Source organism: Silurus meridionalis, chromosome 4 (assembly GCF_014805685.1).
Source record: "Silurus meridionalis isolate SWU-2019-XX chromosome 4, ASM1480568v1, whole genome shotgun sequence".
Lineage (NCBI taxonomy): Eukaryota > Metazoa > Chordata > Actinopteri > Siluriformes > Siluridae > Silurus > Silurus meridionalis.
Window position 1 is genome coordinate 12,235,753 of NC_060887.1, and position 21,130 is coordinate 12,256,882.

General features: G+C 41.6%; 1 protein-coding gene across 1 annotated transcript; it reads left to right on the forward strand.

Annotated features, from left to right (window-relative positions):
• Positions 1-325: 325 nt before the first annotated feature.
• On the forward strand, positions 326-20,953 carry atp1a3b (ATPase Na+/K+ transporting subunit alpha 3b). The gene is made up of 21 exons (XM_046846519.1): positions 326-823; positions 11,419-11,538; positions 11,683-11,742; positions 11,969-12,172; positions 12,267-12,380; positions 12,517-12,651; positions 12,795-12,912; positions 13,433-13,701; positions 13,853-14,051; positions 14,474-14,718; positions 15,927-16,119; positions 16,203-16,515; positions 16,684-16,834; positions 17,400-17,568; positions 17,674-17,828; positions 17,947-18,070; positions 18,160-18,305; positions 18,394-18,524; positions 18,604-18,705; positions 18,827-18,918; positions 19,250-20,953. Exons 1-21 carry the CDS (start codon positions 818-820, stop codon positions 19,276-19,278), a joined length of 3,075 nt encoding a protein of 1,024 aa, XP_046702475.1. The 5' UTR covers positions 326-817; the 3' UTR covers positions 19,279-20,953.
• The last annotated feature ends 177 nt before the right edge of the window (positions 20,954-21,130 follow it).

A 21,130-nucleotide genomic window follows, 5' to 3' on the forward strand; every position in this document is an offset into this window, starting at 1 on the left:
CAAACAAGTAGTAAACAAGTTTTAATAATCATTCACATTCAAGTCAAAAATACAGTAGGATCTTGTTTTGTGTCATACCAAAAAAACATTATTGAATCACGTTATATTCAAGGAGTCATTTCTAAAAGAGAGGACTACTGTCATCCTTGGAATTCTGCAGTAAGGAAGGCGGGGCAATCACCGCGTTCTGATTGGTTCGCTTTAATCAGAGTTCAGTGCGCTGATTGGATACGCCATACGTCCATTATTGATAATATAGAGGGATGGATATTATACATTGGTCAGTGCAGTTTGGTTTTTAATGAGCTTTAAGAAGCCGCTGCGCATCACCGGTGCTGTTTTCACACGGGGTGTGCTCCGGCTCCAGCGGAAGAACACTAACCCCCCCCCTTTCGAAAAAAAAGACCAGAAAACACCGGAGAACCGGGACAGTGCGGCTTCTTAGTTTTGCCGGCTTTGCTTCAAGTCGGGAGCAGCGCGCGAGACTGGCATCCTCAAAGCAGACAGGCACTGCCCTGCTCTTTCTAAAAAAATGTGTTTCTTTTTCATTTCGTAATTTATTTCAGTTCGCTTTTTGGTCTTGTTAGAAGCCATCGTTTTTTTTACGATTTTATTTTCCAAACTAAAAAACTAAGCCGGTGGTCTCCTTAGCATGAGCTCATAGAAATATATAAAATATATAGAAAACTTCTTTACCTCGTTATTTCTCTGTAGTCTTTTCTATTAAAAACAAACAAAAAACAATCCTAAAGATCCTAAAGGGCTGACATTTCCATTCTCTATCTGCTGAAGAGAGCCTGAGACTGACTGCGCAACCATGGGGGTAAGAAACCAAATCTCCATTTTTAGCCTAATTAATTAATTAATAATTAGTCAGCCTGCATTTAGTGTCTCTCTATAAAGAGGATAAAAAGTGTTCATATGTGCATTGTGTATAAGATATAGAACTTTGTGTACTGAACAGGGAGAACTGCAGTGTCACTGACTGCATGACATTGACTGTAATGCGGATTTTTCACTTTTTCAACAAACCCTATTTCCGGTTCACATTTGCTCCGAATTCACTAAGGGGGAAAAAGTCGCATTGCTAATGTGTAAAATTTGACACTCCTGTCCCAGGTACTGACTCGGACCCCTGGACCGGGAACCCTGTTCCAGTATCTGTTATGGTTTGTATATATGATGCTGGTGGTCTTAGAAACATTTATTCAGGTTTTGACATTTATACAGGTTTGAGCGCTCGAGCGCACTTTTTTCAGACACCCCCCCCCCTTTAATTCATCGTCTTGCACTTTTTTGCGTCACCTGCAGTGCCCTTGCGATGGTGTATGCTCCCCCCCATCCCCCTGGCTTTTTTTTGTTCTCCCTACTGCTTCTGTATAATATGTGCAGGTGCACGACCGGATGGCTTTTATTTAAAGCAGCTCTTCACAAGAGGTTGAAAACTTTTTTTTTCTAAACGCTCCTATGCCATTTAACTCACCATAACAACTCGAATGAATAATGCAAAAAACAAAAACAATGTGCATTCGCATGCTTTAAAGAGTGAGATCAGAGATTACCGAGCAGCACTTGGTTGCGGCGCGCGCGCGCGCGCTCGCTCTCAGGGCGCTTGTGAATATCCGCTGACGCTCGCGCGTCATAATGCGGTTTTGCATACGAACTCTGCGCAACCGGCTGCTCCGTTTCCACGGTTCACACGGGACACGAGAGTTAGTGAGGGAATCGTAGCGATCGCCCTGAGTACCCTGGTTTCTTCCCTACGCACCATGAACCGAAGGGGTTTTCAAAGAGAGCGTGCCACTGCGTCGAACAGCGCACGCGGCCGCTCGAGCCAATCAGGCACGCGACCTCATTCTGACGACGGCGTCAGCTGTACCGGCGACTCGCGCGTCCCAACGCACGCGCGCTGCGGAATGACGCTGAATTACAGTCTTTGCTTCATCGTCGCCACTTGCACTTATAAGCATGCAGCGAAAAGGACGCGCAAGGACAGGACGTCCTCTCACACTAACAGTCTGTGAAAAGTAGTACTGTTGCTAGTTTTATTATTAGTATTATTGCCGTTGTTTTATGCAAAAGACTTCGTATGATGTTATGACGCATCAAAACGAAAGGTGCTTCCTCGCGCACAGGGCGCAGTCAAAAACTTGTCCAGAGTGATGCATTGGTGAGATTCAGGTGCACGTTGGATCGGAAATTCCACCTGCGGTGTCTTATGGCACTGCGGCAAAACCACCGTCTCAGCAATGTCTCCAAGGGCGCGGGGGAGGGAGGGAGGGAGAGGCGGGGGGTTGAATGCGCGCATAATATCTGCCGAGTCATGCGTTGTCTCGAATAGAAAGGCAGCAGATGCAGAAACTCGCAAGAGTCTCTGCTTTTCCCTGAATCACCGGTTAATTTCCGTTATCGACATTTCTCTCTCTCTCTCTCTCTCTCTCTCTCTCTCTCTCTCTCTCTCTCTCTCTCTATCTCTATCTATGGTGAGTGCAGTGACGCAGCGCTGCCCCATGCCGGGCTGAGTTGAGCAGGGGGCGGGGCCAAGCCGGTGGAAACTCCCTGTCAAGACATGAAAAGAATCCCAAATAGACAGAGTGCACTTTGGGTTTATAGACATGGCAGTGGTAGCTCAGTGGTTAAAGCTCTGGGTTACTGATCAGAAGGTCTGTGGTTCAGAATCGCCAAGCTGTCACTCTCGGGCCCCTGAGCAAGGCCCTTAACGCTCTGTGCTCCAGAAGTGCTGTATCATGGCTGACCCTGAGCTCTAAACCCCAGCAGGGATATACAAAGAAATGTGCATGTAAGAAGCATAAAGCACCTTTACATTGAGACAAATCCCCTCTATAACTTTGCAGAACATGAGGACCGGAGACATGCATATTATAAAAAAATGTGTACAAAAATATAGGAATATCTGGGAGTTTTGACCTTATGAAGAAAATGTTGATTTTCTCTCAACATTTATTATTACATTAATAACGATTGAAAGGTGTATGTGTGATAAGACAGGAGGCAAAGGTAGGATGAATGATCGGACTGGACCTACTGAGGGGACGAGAATGGAGAACATGTCTGAGGGGGGGGCAAAAGACAGCGAAAGGAAGGGATCATGTTGTCGTGTTCCACCTGAGCTGGGCTCACGTTTTCGCAGTTGGTACGCACTCAGGTGTCAGGATGGCGGCCTTTTCTGAGGGGACGTTAAGCGAAGAAGTGGCTGAGGACAACACGGGTTTGTTAAAGTGGGACAGTAGAAAATGGACTCGCTACAGAGAATGATTAGTTCCGGCTCTGATGACGTGAGGTCATTATGTTAATGGGTTATAATGAGAACTGAATGTATGATAGTCCTCGTGTTAAGTCTTTCAGTGAGCAAATTTGTTGAGACGAAGCATGTTGAGATGATGTTTTCTGTCACAGTGACAGCAGCAGCCAATCAGAGTGCTTGGTTTCAGAAGTATTGATTGACAACCCTCTCAGTGCTTCCCCCTTTTTTTTTTTTAGCTGACAGTAATAAACCTGTCTGTACAACAGCATTAAATATTTAGTCTACATAGCATCTTTTCATTCATTTGGCATCCACTTCTGGCATTTAATTGATCTCCAGCATTCATTATAGATACAAGAAGAGTGACTGGGTAATAAACCTGACTGCATCAGGAATTGTGCCTGAACTGTGTGCGTATAAAAGTTGTATTAGTGAAGGGATGTGTTTAGTTTCCCAAGGTAGGATTACCCCCTCCTACAGTTCCTCCAGTGTTGAAAGCTACCCCAGAAAGGTTAACGGTGCGGTGAGATTACCGGTGTCTACGGGAGGTTATCCGAGGGCCCCAGCTCCGGTTTCCTGCTTAGCACAGCATGATTTATTTATTCTACGCTCTTGTACTGTAAGGGGAACTGCAAAAATGAAAGAAAATATTTTCATAGAAGATCCTAATACTTTTATTTTTTTGTCCGAAAGTGCTCTTTTTTTATCATGGCAGGTCAGGGGTGTTGGGCCTGTCGATTTTGATTGGCATAAAACTAAACTATTTGATTTGGATGTATGAGTCAGATTTTGGTATAAAAGAGAAATGATAAACTGAGAGAAATGATATTGCATTTGTATGTGTATGTGTGTGTGAGAGAGAGAGAGAGAGAGAGAGAGAGAGAGAGAGAGAGAGACACAGGGGGGATCTCAGGCAGTCCCATTTCCACTAAACCAATAAAAACATATTCATATTTTAAAAGCATTGAACATTAAAAATACCAGGCTTAAATACTAGCAAAGCTGCTAGACAAAGGTTGAGAAGATGGATGGATGGATGGATAGATGGATGAAAGGACAGATGGGTAGTTGGGCTAAAAGGGGAGGAGGAGGAGAAAGGGGAGGTAATGCATTAAGAAGGATTTTAGATTTAAGCTTGTATTTTGTTTAATGGCATAGAACACATGCATCTTTTCGGAAAGGATTTCATCCTTTTTCATTCGTTTTTTGTTTCTTTTCTTTTCCATACGCATTAAAGTATTAGTATGCGTATCGTTTCTGCAAATACATTTCGTCAGGTCATTCGGGTCGTCCATCAGAATGCGCTCAGGGTATAATACGAAGGCAAGCGATTAGGGAGTGAAGTGCAAGCTAATCCTCATCGTTCCTAATCAGATTATGCAATCTGTATTCACACAGACCTATCATGGCATACAGCATATAGCCCCAAGGGCATTTTAGCCTTCAAAAAACACCCACACATGCTGAGGAAGCAAAATATACTTTTTTTTTTTTTTTTTTACATGAGAAAAAAATAATTCTGATGTTATTGACAGATGTTCCTTGAGTCCTTTTTGCTCACATAGTGTTTCAGAACTGCATTATCTGAACAATACGGTTAATACAGAAGTCTACACAATATGCCTACACACTTATTTACAAAAATAAAACACACATACACTCACTGACACGCTCACACTTTATCTCTCTAGGGGTGGTGTCACTTCTTTCTTCACTTGCACTCATTTACAGCTAAAGCTCCCACTGGACTTTGCTGGAACCTCATGACCTTAGTGTTATATACTATAAGATCAATTCTCCCATTCATTTTTAACCAATTCAACTTAAATATAGCACCAATTTAATGCTAACCATATAATATGAATGTCATTAAAATAGGAACAGTTATATATATCTCCTTATACTTCACAGTCCTCTGAATTTAGAGTCAAAGAATAAGTCTGCTTAGTCTGCAATTCACATGTGAAATTAACTGAAATCCCCCAGTGTCTGAGGTTTTAGAGACATGATGTAACTACATGGTCATGCTGCTGTAGTTTACATGCTGCTTCATGCCCTGTTAGCAGTTAATCAGGTGTAGTGTTAAGCTGTGCCTTTAGCATCTTTGATTTGCATAAAAAAATAGATATGGAAAAAGTTCAACTTTAGCAAATAAAAGAGATCCAAACCCAACCATATGATTTTTCACCAATTCAACATTTTGAGGCAGAGTGATTCCTATAAGATATTTCAGCGTAGCTAGTGTTGGGAAAAGATAACATTTAGCGACGGTAGATACTTCATGTAGCAAATAAAATACAACATCAAAAATGTGAAATGGTTCGAATTTTAAATATTTTTCAGCATTAAAACTATTGTAGAAAAATTCTCTACTTCAAATATTGCGTCTTTGAAGTAAAGCAACATTTACACCGTACCTGTAGAATTTTTTTATAATAGAAATAGAAGTGAAATCAATTGATTGAATACCGTTGAGATGATCAATCATCCGTATAAGTATACAAATGTAGAAAACTAGAAATAGAATATGAGGATAAAAAAATTTGGTAAATGAATAAAAAAGTATAACGTATGAGAAAAATATTTATTATAAATGACATACAATTCTTAATGTATTTATTCTTACAGCAGGCTTGAAAAAAACAAGCTATCAACTATTTCAAAATGTATCTTGCAATTCCATCTCAGCCTGTAATTCCTTTGAAAGAATCCATTACAAGCTAAAGTAGCATCGATCAGGTATCACGATTCACAGGAAGTCATCATCTCTGCCAGGAGCACAATGGCTTCATGCAAGGAAGTTTTCCCCTCAAATGCTGAATTTAATATTTATGAGGTTTTATAGTTGAAGTACTAATATGTCAGCACTGTTACCTTCAAATATTTAATGAATAGTTACTAATAACCAGTTTAACAAACAGACTTACAGGGTGACCATCTGATATTCATCACTGAGCAGATTATCTCTAAATGGTCACAGGGTTGAACATGCATACAGGAATATTGGATATGTTTTAAGAGATCAGGGTAAGAAACCAAAAAAATGTACAACTACATAAATTGACACCGGAGGTATAACGTGATTAAAGCGTACTACTACTACTACGCCCTGGTTTGAATCATTACATGTAAATGATAAAAGATGTCATGAATTTTAAGTTTTAGTAGTGACAAAATTAAACACTAATTTACAAGCAAAACCGGCCCTAAAATCAGTTTTTCCTTCCAGAGTTTCTTATATGGAACATGATGATGACTTCACTTGATCTATATGTTTTTTTGTTTCTGTTCAAGAGGATCCAAAGAACTTCTCTCTCTCTGTCTTTCACACACTGTCGCAGTGCATTTCAGATGGCTCCACCGTGACTCATTTCCAAAGATGATACAGTTCTCCAGTTTCAGCTCATAAAACAGTTCCTCATACATACATTGCATATATTCACTATATAGTTAGTGAATATAGTGCCAGGTGTACAACATTACTCTTTACTCCTCACTCTCTTTAATTTCTTTATTTCCTATACACATTCTCGGGACTAAATGAGGCTTTCAGTTACAGTGGCATCAATAATTAGTTATCAGAATCCAGTTCGTAGGTGTATTTAGTAGAGGCATGCCAGGATGTAATTCCAGCCCTATGGCCTCTGGTTCCCTCCAAGACCAGTTCTGTTACATTATGGTAGGTAAAGAACAAACACTCAAACTGTCCTGCTGTTCCTAATAACTTCCTAGTAATACAGAGATACTAAAGGATATACATGGTGACTAATAAATGCCCATTTACACAAAAAAAATATACCCAAACTAAGTCATCCACATCTCTGTGACTTCTGGCACACTAAAGCCAGTTTACCTGAGCCGATCCTCACATCTACTCACTGCAATCTGATAGCATATGAAACTGCTATCCCTGTTCTCTTCTTTTCTTATTTCTCAGTCATGCGCCGGGTACAAAGCAAACCTGAAATAATAGTATTATTATTATTGTTATTATTATTTTTATATACACATACTGTACTATTCACTTTAACTGGAGCACCTGTACCTCTACCTGATCATATGAATAAACAGATAAATCATCATCATGTGATTAATAAATGAAAAAAAAGAAAAGAAAAAAGAAACAGGTTAAACATGTATCAAAGGGAAATATAGTCCCTGTCCTTATCCTGGCTTGAAGGTCTAGAACATTACGGCTGGTTTTTGCATTTCCGCTGATCATTGGTCAATAATACTGCTGAAATTCTCAACTGTCGCCAGGGTTTACACAGAATGGTGTAATAAGCCTAAGAAACCTTTATTAAATCTCAATTAAATGCTTATATTTTTATCAATAATATATATGTATAATTAAATGTTAGCATTAATATTTGAATGATGACAGCTTTGGCGAGGAGAAAAGCATCTCCGCATGTAAAATATATCGAACCATCATTGAAACTGAATATGAAACTGGAAGATAAAAAGCTCAAGTGATGTTTGTCATTGGTTTTCTTCTGTCTTTCTTTTTTAACCATGATTTGGTGAATCTGGGCATAGATTACATGCCTTAGATTCCAGTTTCTTACTGACAGAAACCTAATGTGCTCTTGTCCCTTGTAGCAACAGAACAGCTGCTGTATGTTTATCACATTATTCTTTTGTACCGAATGTGTCAGAAGTGTCCAAACAACAACATCTACGCCCTAGTCGGTGACAGTGAGATCATTTTTTATATTCGGTTGAACATTACCTGAATCTCCTGATTTATGGATAGTATATACATACAGTATAGCTTAATGCCCTGCAGCCTCCTGATTAAATAATAGTATGAACATGCAGTGGTACACTGTACTAAATATTTATAATTGTACATATAAAAAATTTATAACCATTTCTATATAACCAAAAAACAAACAGTTTGGCATTACTTCAAAACAAACTGAACTTCCCTAAACTAAGTGTTTCCATGAGCCTCCAGTACATCCTCTCGCTGTTTCCTCTTGCTGTAATCAGACCACAGGATTTCAATACATTTAAAATCCGGAGGTTTAAATATTCAACCCGCTCTCGAAGAGAGTGTCTGAGCTCATGTTCTCAATGTGGTCACTTTCTGAGGGCCACAAATATAGTTGTAAAAACTCAGGCCTGAATTCGGGAGTGTGTGTGAGGAGATATGACTCACACCCTAGCACTATAATGGGACATTTTTGGTTTTCTGTGCTGCATGTGATGCTCAGATAAGCAGAGCGAGAGAGTGAGAGAGAGAGAGAGAGAGAGAGAGAGAGAGAGAGACTCCAGTTAGATATGGCCAGGTGGTGTGCTGTAAGAGCCATCAGGCGATAAATGCTATCGCCGTTGGCAACAAGCTCACATGCTGACAGAGCAGCAGGTCAATATCTAATTACTACACTGGAAGAAAAATAAGAAAATCCTCGCTCTTATTTCTCCATCCTTTTTCCTCACTCTTCTTCTTCCTCTGATCCCTCCTTCACTTGTTCCTCTTTATAAAGCGATCTCCATCTCAGCTGATATCTCTCAGTCTGTCAGTGTCTCCTCCCCTCACACTCCTCTCTCGTTCAATCTGTCCTCGGTTTTCTTTCTCTATCTCTGTCTATCCAGCCATCCTTCTTTCTCACCTTCTCATTCTCTATTAACCGAATGTCACCTGGCAGGCACCTCGGTGTGGACACGTGAACGCCGGATGTGTGGGTGTGGGCAGGTGTGTCCTCGGTCAGTCCGATAGGGAAATGAAGAGTGAGGGCCAGATGTGGTAGCTTTTATGTGGTGAAATGGAAATTGCTTTTGATGAAATACAAGTGAAAAGACCTTGATTGTACATTTTTCTAACAAACAACAACGCTGTTTTGGGCCATAACAAACCACCTAAACAGCTTAAAAGTGGTTTGGGAAATTTCTGAAAATGTACAGAACTGATGAACACCGTTTTTACAAACCATATTCTCTGATATAGACCCCTGTCTAACATGTCACTCTATAATCTGCCATAGGTGATCCTTTAGGTTGAGTTCTGGCATTTGTGAAGGCAGTCATGTCTCAAAAATACCCAAAAGGCCCCAATGGCACACACCTATAGGACATTTTTATTTTTTTTTATAATTTATGCATTACACAGGCTCATGAAATCACTGTAATGTAATATCTTTGAATAATAAAACGGGTATAGGTGTAAAAGCAGAATTTATTAGCTGTTTTGACAGGAATGGAGTGTGAGATTAATGGCCAGTAACTGACTTTTCCATTATGCACTAATAGTCAGGGACCCTGGTGGTCTAGTGGTTAGGATGCGGCGCTCTCACCGCTGTGGCCTGGGTTCGATCCCCGGTCAGGGAACCAACCCCAGCCACTTTCAGTGCCAGTCCCAAGCCCGGATAAATGGGGAGGGTTGCGTTAGGAAGGGCAACCAGCGTAAAAACATGTGCCAAATCAAACATGCGGATGATCTGCTTTGGCGACCCCTAATGGGAGAAGCCGAAATAAAGTTTTTAGTCAGGGACTGTGCATGTAGAACAATTTGAGGACAAGGTGAAAGAGGCCCGATTGAGATGGTTCGGACATGTGCAAGGAGGGAAGTGGGGTATATTGGTAGGAGAATGCTGAGGATGGAGCCGCCAGGAAGAAGGAAAAGAGAAAGGTCAGGGAGGAGGTTTATGGATGTGGTGAGGGAAGACATGCAGGTAGTTGGGTTGAAAGAGGCAGATGTAGAGGACAGGGGGGTATGAAGACGGATGATCTGCTGTGGCAACCCCTAATGGGAGAAGCTGAAAGAGGAAGAAGAATATGAAAAAGAAGTAATTCTGTAAATGTGTTCTAGTCCTTCATTGTTTAGTAGGGGGCTCTGGTGCTTAGAAATCATCCTAATTGGTGCAGAATTTATCTGCTTTATCTCTACCTTTGGAATTGGTCGATCAATGAGAGAAATAAGAAATTAATTGATCGCTTAAATCAATTTATTTTTACCAGATTATAAATAGAACACCCTATTTAAAAAATCCCTACCAACACCAACCGATCACAGCTCATCCTGTGGCCACTTAACAAGTTAACTGCTGCTTTAAAACTCTCAAAGAAAATCTATAGACGATCACGTTGTCGTCTGGGGGGTTTCCAGGAAGACAATTTACTTTGGTGTCTCAGCAGTGCATTAAAATAGCTGCTCACATCCTGGAGGATGTCATCCTGTCTCTACTGGACATCGATCAGGAACTGTGTGTGTGGTCCAAAAGGCTATACCAGTTAAATGTTAACGGGGGTTCATTTCAGCTGGTAAATCATCATTTGCCTTGTTATTTTCACGAGCAAACCATGGTTTTAATGGCCGTTCTAAAGACTCCCTAGACCCCTTCTATTAATGTTTCATAAATGTCTCCTTACAGAAGCTTCTCCGTATTAACTGTGACATCTCTGTGAAGATGTGATATCAACTGTGGTAGCTCAGTGGTTAAGGTTCTGGATTACTGATTGGAAGATCAGGGGTTCAAGCACTGGTATCAACAAACTGCCTCTCTTGGGCCCTTGAGCAAGGCCCTTAACCTCAGGGATGCTGTGACCTTATACTCTGACCACAGCTTTCACTGAATAATTTTACTGTGCTGTAATGTAATGTAAATGGCTCTTCTTCTGTGAAGTGAAAAGGTTTTTACTCTAGAAATGATAATGTTTTAGAATAAGGGCATTGAGATTATTCTAAGAAATAAAAATATTTATTAGAGGTGTGCGAAAGACTACATAAAACCTCCTGCTGATTGAAATTTTTTTTTGGGCCCCAGCGACACACACACACACACACACACACACACACACACGTAGCAATTGTACCCATTCTTTGATCTTTGCTCTCTTATCCTGATGAAGTCCAGAGCAACCGTACATGAATTAACATGCTTTTGAAGCACACAGATGTTCTAGTACAACTTGTTTAACCGTGTGTGTGTGTGTGTGTGTGTGTGCGTGTGTGTGTGTATGATTCATCCTGTTAAGATCAGAGAATAGGATGCAGAAGCAAATCTAATTATAGACTCTTTGAAAAAAATAATGAAACATCACAGGTCTTGGTAACACACAGAGGAACAAAGTGCATGTAGCATCAATTATGGTGTCAAAGTAGTGATTTTTTTGGTTCAAAGTGTCAGAAATGTACTGTGTTTTTTTAGTATGGGCGATCAGACAGCTACCGCGTGGCTACCACGCAGGACAAAGATGATAAGGTCACCCCGAACAAGAAGAAGCAAGCGGCAAAAGATCTGGATGATCTGAAGAAGGAAGTGCCTCTGGTAAGATCCTGAATCTTGCAATAGTTTATTATTTCCGTTATCAACAGATATTACGATCGTCATGAAACATGACTATGACACTGTTCAGAAAAGCACTACTTTTCTTCTTTTCCACTTGTTTAAAGCTGTCGCTCTATATTTCAGACAGAACACAAGATGTCAGTAGAAGAAGTATGCCGGAAATTCCAGACAGACATTGTTCAGGTGATCTCCCCGTCGCAGTGTGTCCAAATGTCCACTAGGTGTCAGTGTAATCCAATTAACTGCTACTCGTATTTCATACACAAGATATTTCATATTCCTGTGCATGGACACATACTGCAAAGGCATTCTAGATGACAACATTGTGTGTAGTTCCCACATAAATATTTCATTTTATATATCATACATTTTTTTGTTCACTATCTTTCATATGCTGTCTTTGCATCAGGGTCTGACTAATGCCAAGGCGGCTGAGTTTCTTTTGCGGGACGGTCCGAACGCACTCACTCCTCCCCCAACCACGCCCGAGTGGGTGAAGTTCTGCAGGCAACTCTTCGGAGGCTTCTCCATCCTGCTGTGGATTGGCGCTATCCTCTGCTTTTTGGCCTACGCCATCCAGGCTGCCACCGAGGACGACCCTGCAGGGGACAATGTACGCAAACACACACACAACTACAGTAAAAATATAACAGTCTAATCACACCAACTCAGAAATATCACTAACTCTGCTTCTTCTTTCCCTTCAGTTGTATCTCGGAATTGTGCTGTCAGCTGTAGTCATCATCACCGGCTGCTTCTCCTACTTCCAGGAGGCCAAGAGCTCCAAGATTATGGAGTCTTTTAAGAACATGGTGCCACAGGTAAACTCAAAGTGTGCTCCACAGTCACACAGATACTGTTTCTTATATGTATGGCCCACCTACAGCAACATCTACCCAGCAGTACATCATCTAACAGATATACAGCCATCCCGTGTAACATTCTCTCTACACACAGCAAGCCTTGGTGATCCGTGAAGGAGAGAAGATGCAAATTAACGCAGAGGAAGTCGTGGCTGGAGATCTCGTGGAGGTGAAAGGGGGGGACAGAATCCCTGCTGACCTCAGAGTGATATCCTCTCATGGCTGCAAGGTACAGAGGCTCATACTCTATAGATTATGCGTGCTTGAATGTCGTTATAACACATACAGATGCATGTCCGTAGAGTTCTTCTATCACACGGGTGAAATAAGAGGTGAATGAAGTATCTGACACTGAGCCACTCCTTTGTGCAGGTGGATAACTCTTCTCTAACTGGAGAATCAGAGCCACAGACTCGATCACCCGACTGTACCCATGACAATCCTCTGGAAACCCGCAACATCGCCTTCTTCTCCACCAACTGCGTAGAGGGTACAGCCTCTCCTTCAGCGATTCACCCTCGTAGTCTCGCACTTATTTACTTATGCTGTTACTCGGCCTAATATTCATCATTTATTTAGATGAGGGAAGAATTTTTTAAACGTGAGCGAGGACCTTTAAATGTACTTAAGTATCCAAAGTACTATGTGTTTTTCACAGCTGTAATGACTTTTTATTCATCAACTCAGTTTATGTAAAAAGACTCTTAACACACCAATCTATTAATAGTACGATATTAATGAGTCAAACACTAAATTTATTTATTTATTATAACACAAAATTGAGTCCAAAACCCTCTTTTTAACTTGAAAATAAATAAATCATGCAAATAAGGCCACAGGTGCTGTGGGAAGTTCGAGTCAGGAGTTTCCTCCATCGTTTATTCCTCTCAGAATGTTCTGCTTTCTGATTTCTACCAAATATGCCATAAAAGTGAATGTCTTATAATGTTTGGAAATGAATATAAAGTAGGATAATTGCTCTTCAATGTCTCTTTGTCGCTTTTTCTCAGGCACTGCCCGTGGAATCGTTGTGTGCACCGGTGATCGTACAGTGATGGGCCGCATCGCCACTCTGACCTCAGGGCTGGAAACCGGAAAGACTCCCATTGCCAAGGAGATCGAGCATTTCATCCACATAATTACAGGAGTGGCTGTCTTTCTGGGACTCTCCTTCTTCATCCTGTCCATCGTTTTGGGCTACAGCTGGCTGGAGGCTGTCATCTTCCTCATTGGTATCATTGTTGCCAATGTGCCTGAAGGACTGCTGGCTACTGTCACTGTGAGCGTTCGAAATAAAATGTCTAGTCACACACACACACACACACACACACACACACACACACACACACACACACTACATAAGAGACCTAGAGACTTTTACACAAAAATCACTCAGTCAAAGCCAATTCTACTTCTCTTCTGTCTCGCAGGTGTGTCTGACCCTGACAGCCAAGCGCATGGCTCGGAAAAATTGCCTGGTGAAAAATCTGGAGGCTGTGGAGACTCTGGGCTCCACATCCACCATTTGCTCAGATAAAACAGGAACACTGACGCAGAACCGCATGACCGTAGCTCACATGTGGTTTGACAACCAGATCCACGAGGCTGACACTACTGAGGACCAATCTGGTTAGTGAATATCACCCCATAATTACTGTGATCTACTGCATTTTACTACATGATAGGTGTGCGTATGCATTTATACTCAGTTCAAACCAGCTGTGTTAGTCAGTTCGTTCTCTTGGCATTTTAAAATTGTATGAGAAAAACAACTTGCGATTTATTATTACAATCAAATGTCAAACAGCTTAAATGTCGAATGCAACGATTTCTACATCACCGAGGTTTTTTTTTTTTACTGTTTAATGCGTATTACAAATGTCATTGCCTGTAGATATTTATCACTCGCAATAAAAGTTATAAATATGTCTAGTATGTAATGTATCTGCTTTAGGAGGGAGCGTAAAATGACATGTTTTTCTAAAAGGTATAATAATTTATTTAATAATACATGCTGTGCATCTAATCAGATCCCTCAATTTCCTCTGCAGGTGCTTCCTTCGATAAATCCTCGGTGACATGGGTGTCTCTGGCTCGTGTTGCGGCTCTGTGTAACAGGGCAGTGTTTAAAGGAGGCCAAGACGCTTTACCAATCCTGAAGAAGGATGTGGCCGGTGATGCCTCAGAATCTGCCCTGCTCAAGTGCATCGAGCTGTCCTGTGGGTCTGTCAGACTGATGAGAGATAAGAACAAGAAAGTAGCTGAGATCCCATTCAACTCCACCAACAAATATCAGGTGAGAATTGAGAATAGCTAAAGAAAAAAAAGAGGCTGGCCTAAAGAAAACATTGTTCCCAACAAACAGTCACCAACAAATGCTGAATCAGTAACGACATTCATGAAACATGAACGTATTAAGCAGTTGAACCGATGTGATGCGATACGATTCACCCTATATTTCGATGTAATGGGATCCAATTTTGATTTGATTCAACACAATTTGATTCAATGCAATATGATACAATGGAAAAAATATGATGCTCTGCAGTTCAGTATGGTACACTGAGTACACTTTTATTTCTTTAGTAAGGACAGACAGCAAATCATTCATTTACTTTAGTGCTTTCTGACTTCTAATGTGTGGCCCTTTCACAAACAGGCCTTTGTATTGAGAGAAAAAAAACGAAAGAATTTTTTTTTTTTTTTTTTTTCCTGTTTTGCCTCCAGGAAGATGCAGATCTACATTCTATCAGGCAACACCTCGGTCTCCTTAGTGTTGGGATGCATCATATTCAAGTAGCAGCAGTGGTGCTGAGAGAACAGGATTGAGAAACTGTTTAGCGAGGAGAAATCAATATACATATAAAATATTGGTCACAAATTGTTGCTCATTTTCGGAATAATAGGAAGTATAGCGCATCAACGAACATTTATTTATATATAATTATAATAATCTTACCATCTCTAATACACACACATACAGCATATGTACTGTTTATATACAGTATATATTAACACGTTTATATGATGCACCAAGTTTAAATCAAGCGCCAAAATCCGCCATGATGCACACATCCGGCAATTAAAACCGTCCGTGTGGTAACATAGCAAAAGTTCCGTTTGGTGTCCTGATGATTTACGTAATTTAAAACGCCATGATTGAAAACATTTACAAGTATATTTTTACGAGCCGCCCTGTCATTTGACAATGTAAAGACGCTTTTCTCTTTTTAAGCAACTGTTCTTTCCTTGGAGCACTTTTGATAGGTACTGACCACTGCAGACCGTGAACATAAACCAATAGCTGCAGTTTTGGAGATCAGTCGTCTAGCTGTCACAATTTGGTCCTCGTCAAACCTTGTTTTTCCTGCTTCTGGCGCGTCAACTTTGAGGACAGAATTTTCACTTGCTGCCTAATGTATCCCACTAACAGGTGAATTTATGAGTTGTGCACCCCGAAAGACTGTTATATTTCTTCTCACCACCTCTATCTTTTTACTTCAGCTGTCCATCCATGAGACTGAAGATCCCAATGATAACCGCTACCTGCTGGTGATGAAGGGAGCTCCAGAGCGCATACTGGACCGCTGTTCCACCATCATGATACAGGGCAAGGAGCAACCCATGGATGAGGAGTTGAAGGAGGCCTTCCAGAATGCCTATCTAGAACTGGGAGGACTGGGAGAGAGAGTGCTGGGTAAGAGATCGAATAAAAGCCATTAAGAGAATGTTGCATAAAGGGAACTTATTAACTATTATTACTCCTTTTTCCCATTACAGGATTCTGCCACCTCTTAATGCCTGAGGATCAATACCCTAAAGGTTTTGCCTTCGACACAGATGATGTTAACTTCCAGACAGACAACATGTGCTTTGTGGGCCTGATGTCCATGATCGACCCTCCCCGTGCCGCTGTGCCCGACGCAGTGGGCAAGTGCCGTTCGGCTGGCATCAAGGTCATAATGGTGACTGGAGACCATCCCATCACAGCCAAGGCCATCGCCAAGGGAGTGGGCATCATCTCAGAGGGCACAGAGACAGTAGAGGACATTGCCGCTCGTCTCAATATTCCAGTCAACCAGGTCAACCCCAGGTAACAAATACACACACGCACATCACACGCTCAAAGCAAACCCACACTTACACATCCCATTCGCAGCAACCGTTTATTCATAAACAACTTGAAATGCACATCATCCTTATGGATTATACAGATAAAACCAGAAATGTGTTGTCAGTATTTATTTGTTTTATGTTCTAGGGATGCCAAAGCCTGTGTAATCCATGGGACAGAACTGAAGGACATGTCTCAAGAGCAAATAGATGATATTCTGCGCAATCATACTGAAATTGTTTTTGCCAGGACCTCTCCTCAGCAAAAGCTCATTATTGTGGAGGGCTGTCAGCGACAGGTGCCCACGCACACACACACACACACACACACACACACACACACACACACACACACACAGAGACACACACACACACACACACACACACAAGCACACACACACAAAATGTCCCATGATGCCAGAATGTATTTGTGTTCCCACCATTGTGTATATATTTGTGCTCCCCACAAGAAAAATGTCTGAATTACTCTAAATTTGAATTTAAAACATTTGAATTCATTTCAATCAAATTAATTTAAAAGTTATTTAAAAACTTTATACTTTATTTTTTACTTAATACTGCAACAGCTTCATTACTGTCAAAGACCCTGATTGCAGTTTGCTGGTAGCGTGTGCATTTGCAACTAATCAATCCATGAATTAGGGGCAGGTTTGTATTCAAATAGGGTGTATCAGGATTGAGCAATAACGTTTTCCACAGTTATTTTTGCTGTTTTTTTTTACCAGACTCATCAGTGAGGTCACACGGTGCAGTGTGTCTAGGCTTTAGTCACAGATCCGAATCATTTTGTTAACTCTCGTCTTTCTCAATTTGACATCCTTATTCTCTTTTTCCGCCTCTCAGGGAGCTATTGTAGCTGTAACTGGTGATGGCGTAAATGACTCTCCTGCTTTGAAAAAAGCCGATATCGGTGTTGCCATGGGGATTGCTGGGTCGGATGTGTCCAAGCAGGCTGCTGACATGATCCTTCTGGATGACAATTTTGCTTCCATTGTTACAGGAGTAGAAGAGGGTGAGTGAAAGGGGAGAAAGGAATCAAACCAAAGCTCTTCTACGATGAGCACTGAAAGCATCCTATACCAGGCATCTGAATGATATATTTTCACTTTCGCTGCAGGTCGCCTGATTTTCGACAACTTGAAGAAATCTATTGCTTACACTTTGACCAGCAACATCCCAGAGATCACCCCCTTCCTTTTTTTTATTATCGTCAACATCCCATTGCCCCTGGGTACTATCACGATTCTCTGCATCGACCTAGGCACTGACATGGTGAGATACCTCCCCCTAGTTTTAATCCACTTTCACACAAACACACACACACACACACACATGTTCCTATTCATATCTAGGAAATGTACCATTTATTTATACTGTTTTCTTCAATTAGGTCCCTGCTATCTCTCTGGCCTATGAGGCAGCTGAGAGTGACATCATGAAGAGGCAGCCAAGGAACCCACTGAGGGACAAACTGGTCAACGAGCGCCTCATTAGCATTGCTTACGGACAAATTGGTACGTTTTACACACACGTACTGCAAAACACGCTCTCTCCCTTTTTACTGTATAAGCAAATCTAAATATTTTTGTGGATATTTGTACAGGCATGATCCAAGCCTTGGGAGGTTTCTTTGCCTACTTTGTAATTATGGCCGAAAATGGTTTCCTTCCATCTTTTCTGGTGGGCATCAGGCTCTCCTGGGATGACCGCAGCGTCAACGACCTGGAGGACAGCTATGGACAGCAGTGGGTAAGTCGACACATATTTCTGCGTGTGTATGTTGTGAAAGGTGTTAAGAATGACGCTAATGCTTTTTTTTGTTGCTGCCTCCCGGCAGACCTACGAGCAGAGAAAGATTGTCGAGTTCACGTGCCACACAGCGTTCTTTGTCAGTATAGTGGTTGTGCAGTGGGCTGATCTTATCATCTGCAAGACCAGACGTAACTCTGTGTTCCAACAGGGAATGAGGTGAGTTTACACACCGTGTTTGCCGGACACATACCCGCATGGCACTCAGAGTGTAACCGCACATGTATTTCTTCTACAGGAATAAGATTCTGATCTTCGGCCTGTTCGAGGAGACAGCTCTAGCAGCATTCCTGTCCTACTCCCCAGGCATGGACGTTGCACTCAGGATGTACCCATTAAAGTGAGTCACACGTATATTCAACAGAGAATTAGACGCAATTAATTCTACACTTTCGGTGGGCTGGGCATACTCGCCTCACATTGAGATAAATAAATAAAACTCACTTTGACTTTCTCCCTAGACCTTCCTGGTGGTTCTGCGCATTCCCGTACAGTTTCCTCATCTTCGTGTATGACGAGATCCGAAAGCTTCTCTTGCGCCGAAACCCTGGAGGTACGCTCAGAACACATGCACGTGCATACGCAATGCAGGCATTTTATTAAAAGCCCTAAGAAGTGATATATAATTGTAAATAATCATTTGAACAATATGTAAATGACCAGGGGGTGCATATAAATGATCCAGAGTTTATTCATAGGAATTTGTAATACGCAGGCAGTTAGTTGAGGATGATTCCATATATACAGTGTAAAACATACATGTGAGAGAATGCATTAAAGATGGCTTTGAAATGCAATGGACACATTCTCTCTCTTTTTCTCTCTCTCTCTCTCTCTCTCTCTCTCTCTCTCTCTCTCTCTCTCTCTCTCTCTCCTTTCTGCAGGTTGGGTGGAAAGAGAGACATACTATTGATCGATGAATTCCTTCTTTACTCACGCCCCTACATCTTCCATGTTTCTTCTACTCCTTATCCTTCTATTCCTGTTCAAAGCGCACAACCATTCCCCCAGACCCTCAGCCTCCCGCCCCATTCAGAGAGACCGACGCTTAAAGCCGACACCATGCCTGCCCCCAAAGAGAAAACTACACCCAAGTCCCTGCGCTGCTCCCATCAGCCCTAATATTACTCTTTGCATGACTTTTCACGGGTGTGCACATAAAGTCTGTTATATATCTACCGATGGCAGCTTCATAATCATTAAGTAGATCCGAGAGGTGCTTTCAGTGCTAATCAGGAGTGTGTGTGGGTGCGTGTGTGGGTGCGTGTGTGGGTGCGTGTGTGTGTGTGTGTGTGTGTGTGTGTGTGTGTGTGTGTGTGTGTGTGTGTGTATGCTCCGCTAACAAAGGGCCCAGCTCTCTGCTTCTTCCTCACATCCACCTGCCTCCTCTTCTGACTCCTTCTCCATGTCTTTCTACTCCTGTGTACTCCTCCCGTCCCTTTCCGCCTGTCCTCCAATCACACACGGGTCACATGACTTGCGACGGGACCCCACCTCGCTGACACCGATACACTCTGGTCAATTCCTCCTACTGACCCATGTCGTCTGAGAGAAGACGCATTCACGCTATTCCTTTTCTTCTCTCATGCTAATTATTATATATTTTTTGGGGTTTTAGTTTTTTGCGCATTGTAGTTTGCTGTGATGTTACTTTGAAACGAAAGCCGGCACATTCCCAGACATTGTTTTGATTAGATCATTGCTATCATACTTACTATTGTTCTTCTTGTTAATTTAAGATGGAGAGAACCATGGTGTACCTTTCCGTAAAATGGATATCTTTTTTTTTTTCTCTCTCTTACTGTCTTTGTGTTGTCTCAGATCCAGCTTCCGTTGTATGTTTTCGAAACAAACCATATATATACCATATGACTTCAATGAAATAAAACACAACAAACACAAAAAGCACTAAAGAAAGAACGGTTCTCTCGCATGTTTGACTGTAGCAGTGGTCTGTAACGCGATGCAAATGATACAGTGCCCGTTATCAGGTATTACGTCTAGAATCAGTACGTATTTTGAATGTTTTTGGTATGTTTCTGGTTCTACTGCCATTATGATTCCAAACACACAGAGTTTCTCTTGTTCTTCCCCCTCGAAACACTCTGTATTTATTATTATTATTAGTTTATTTATATAGGATTATCTCACACCTAAGTGGACTACATATATTATCTAAGGTTGAAAAGTCATCCATATCAAATAGGAGTTTTTTTTCAGTTTCTGATCTTCAGATCTCTCCAAGTCGTCCACAGCGAACCTGGTGTGTTTGGGGCCTTTATTTGTTGGTTTATCAGGAGACGCATGTGTGGTGTGGTGTGGAGTGTGGAGCCCCCCAGGTCTTGTGCTGAGTGTGTGTGTGTGTGTGTGTGAGATAGAGGTTGTACGTATGGGCGTGTGAATGCTTGGGGACAGTGCGCTGTAGCAGTCGGCTTCAGCCTGCGTCCATTTTAGAAAGGTGTGTGTGTGGGGGGGGGGTGAGGCTAAAGAAAGGGACAAACATTAAGTATAAGAAACTGTAGAGAAAATGTGTTTGCAATGAAGCAATGAAATCGACACCAATAAAACATCTAGAACATTTAATACAACCCCGAACAAATCTGCGTCTTTATTTCTGGGCCGATTCTGAACAAGTTATTTGTTGGGTTTCTTTTTGCGAATATGCTGATGTCTGCAGCTTTTGGTGTCGTGACTTGCAAAAGTCTGCATCAGTACAAAACACACACACACACACACACACACACACACAGAGTCCTGTAGATGGT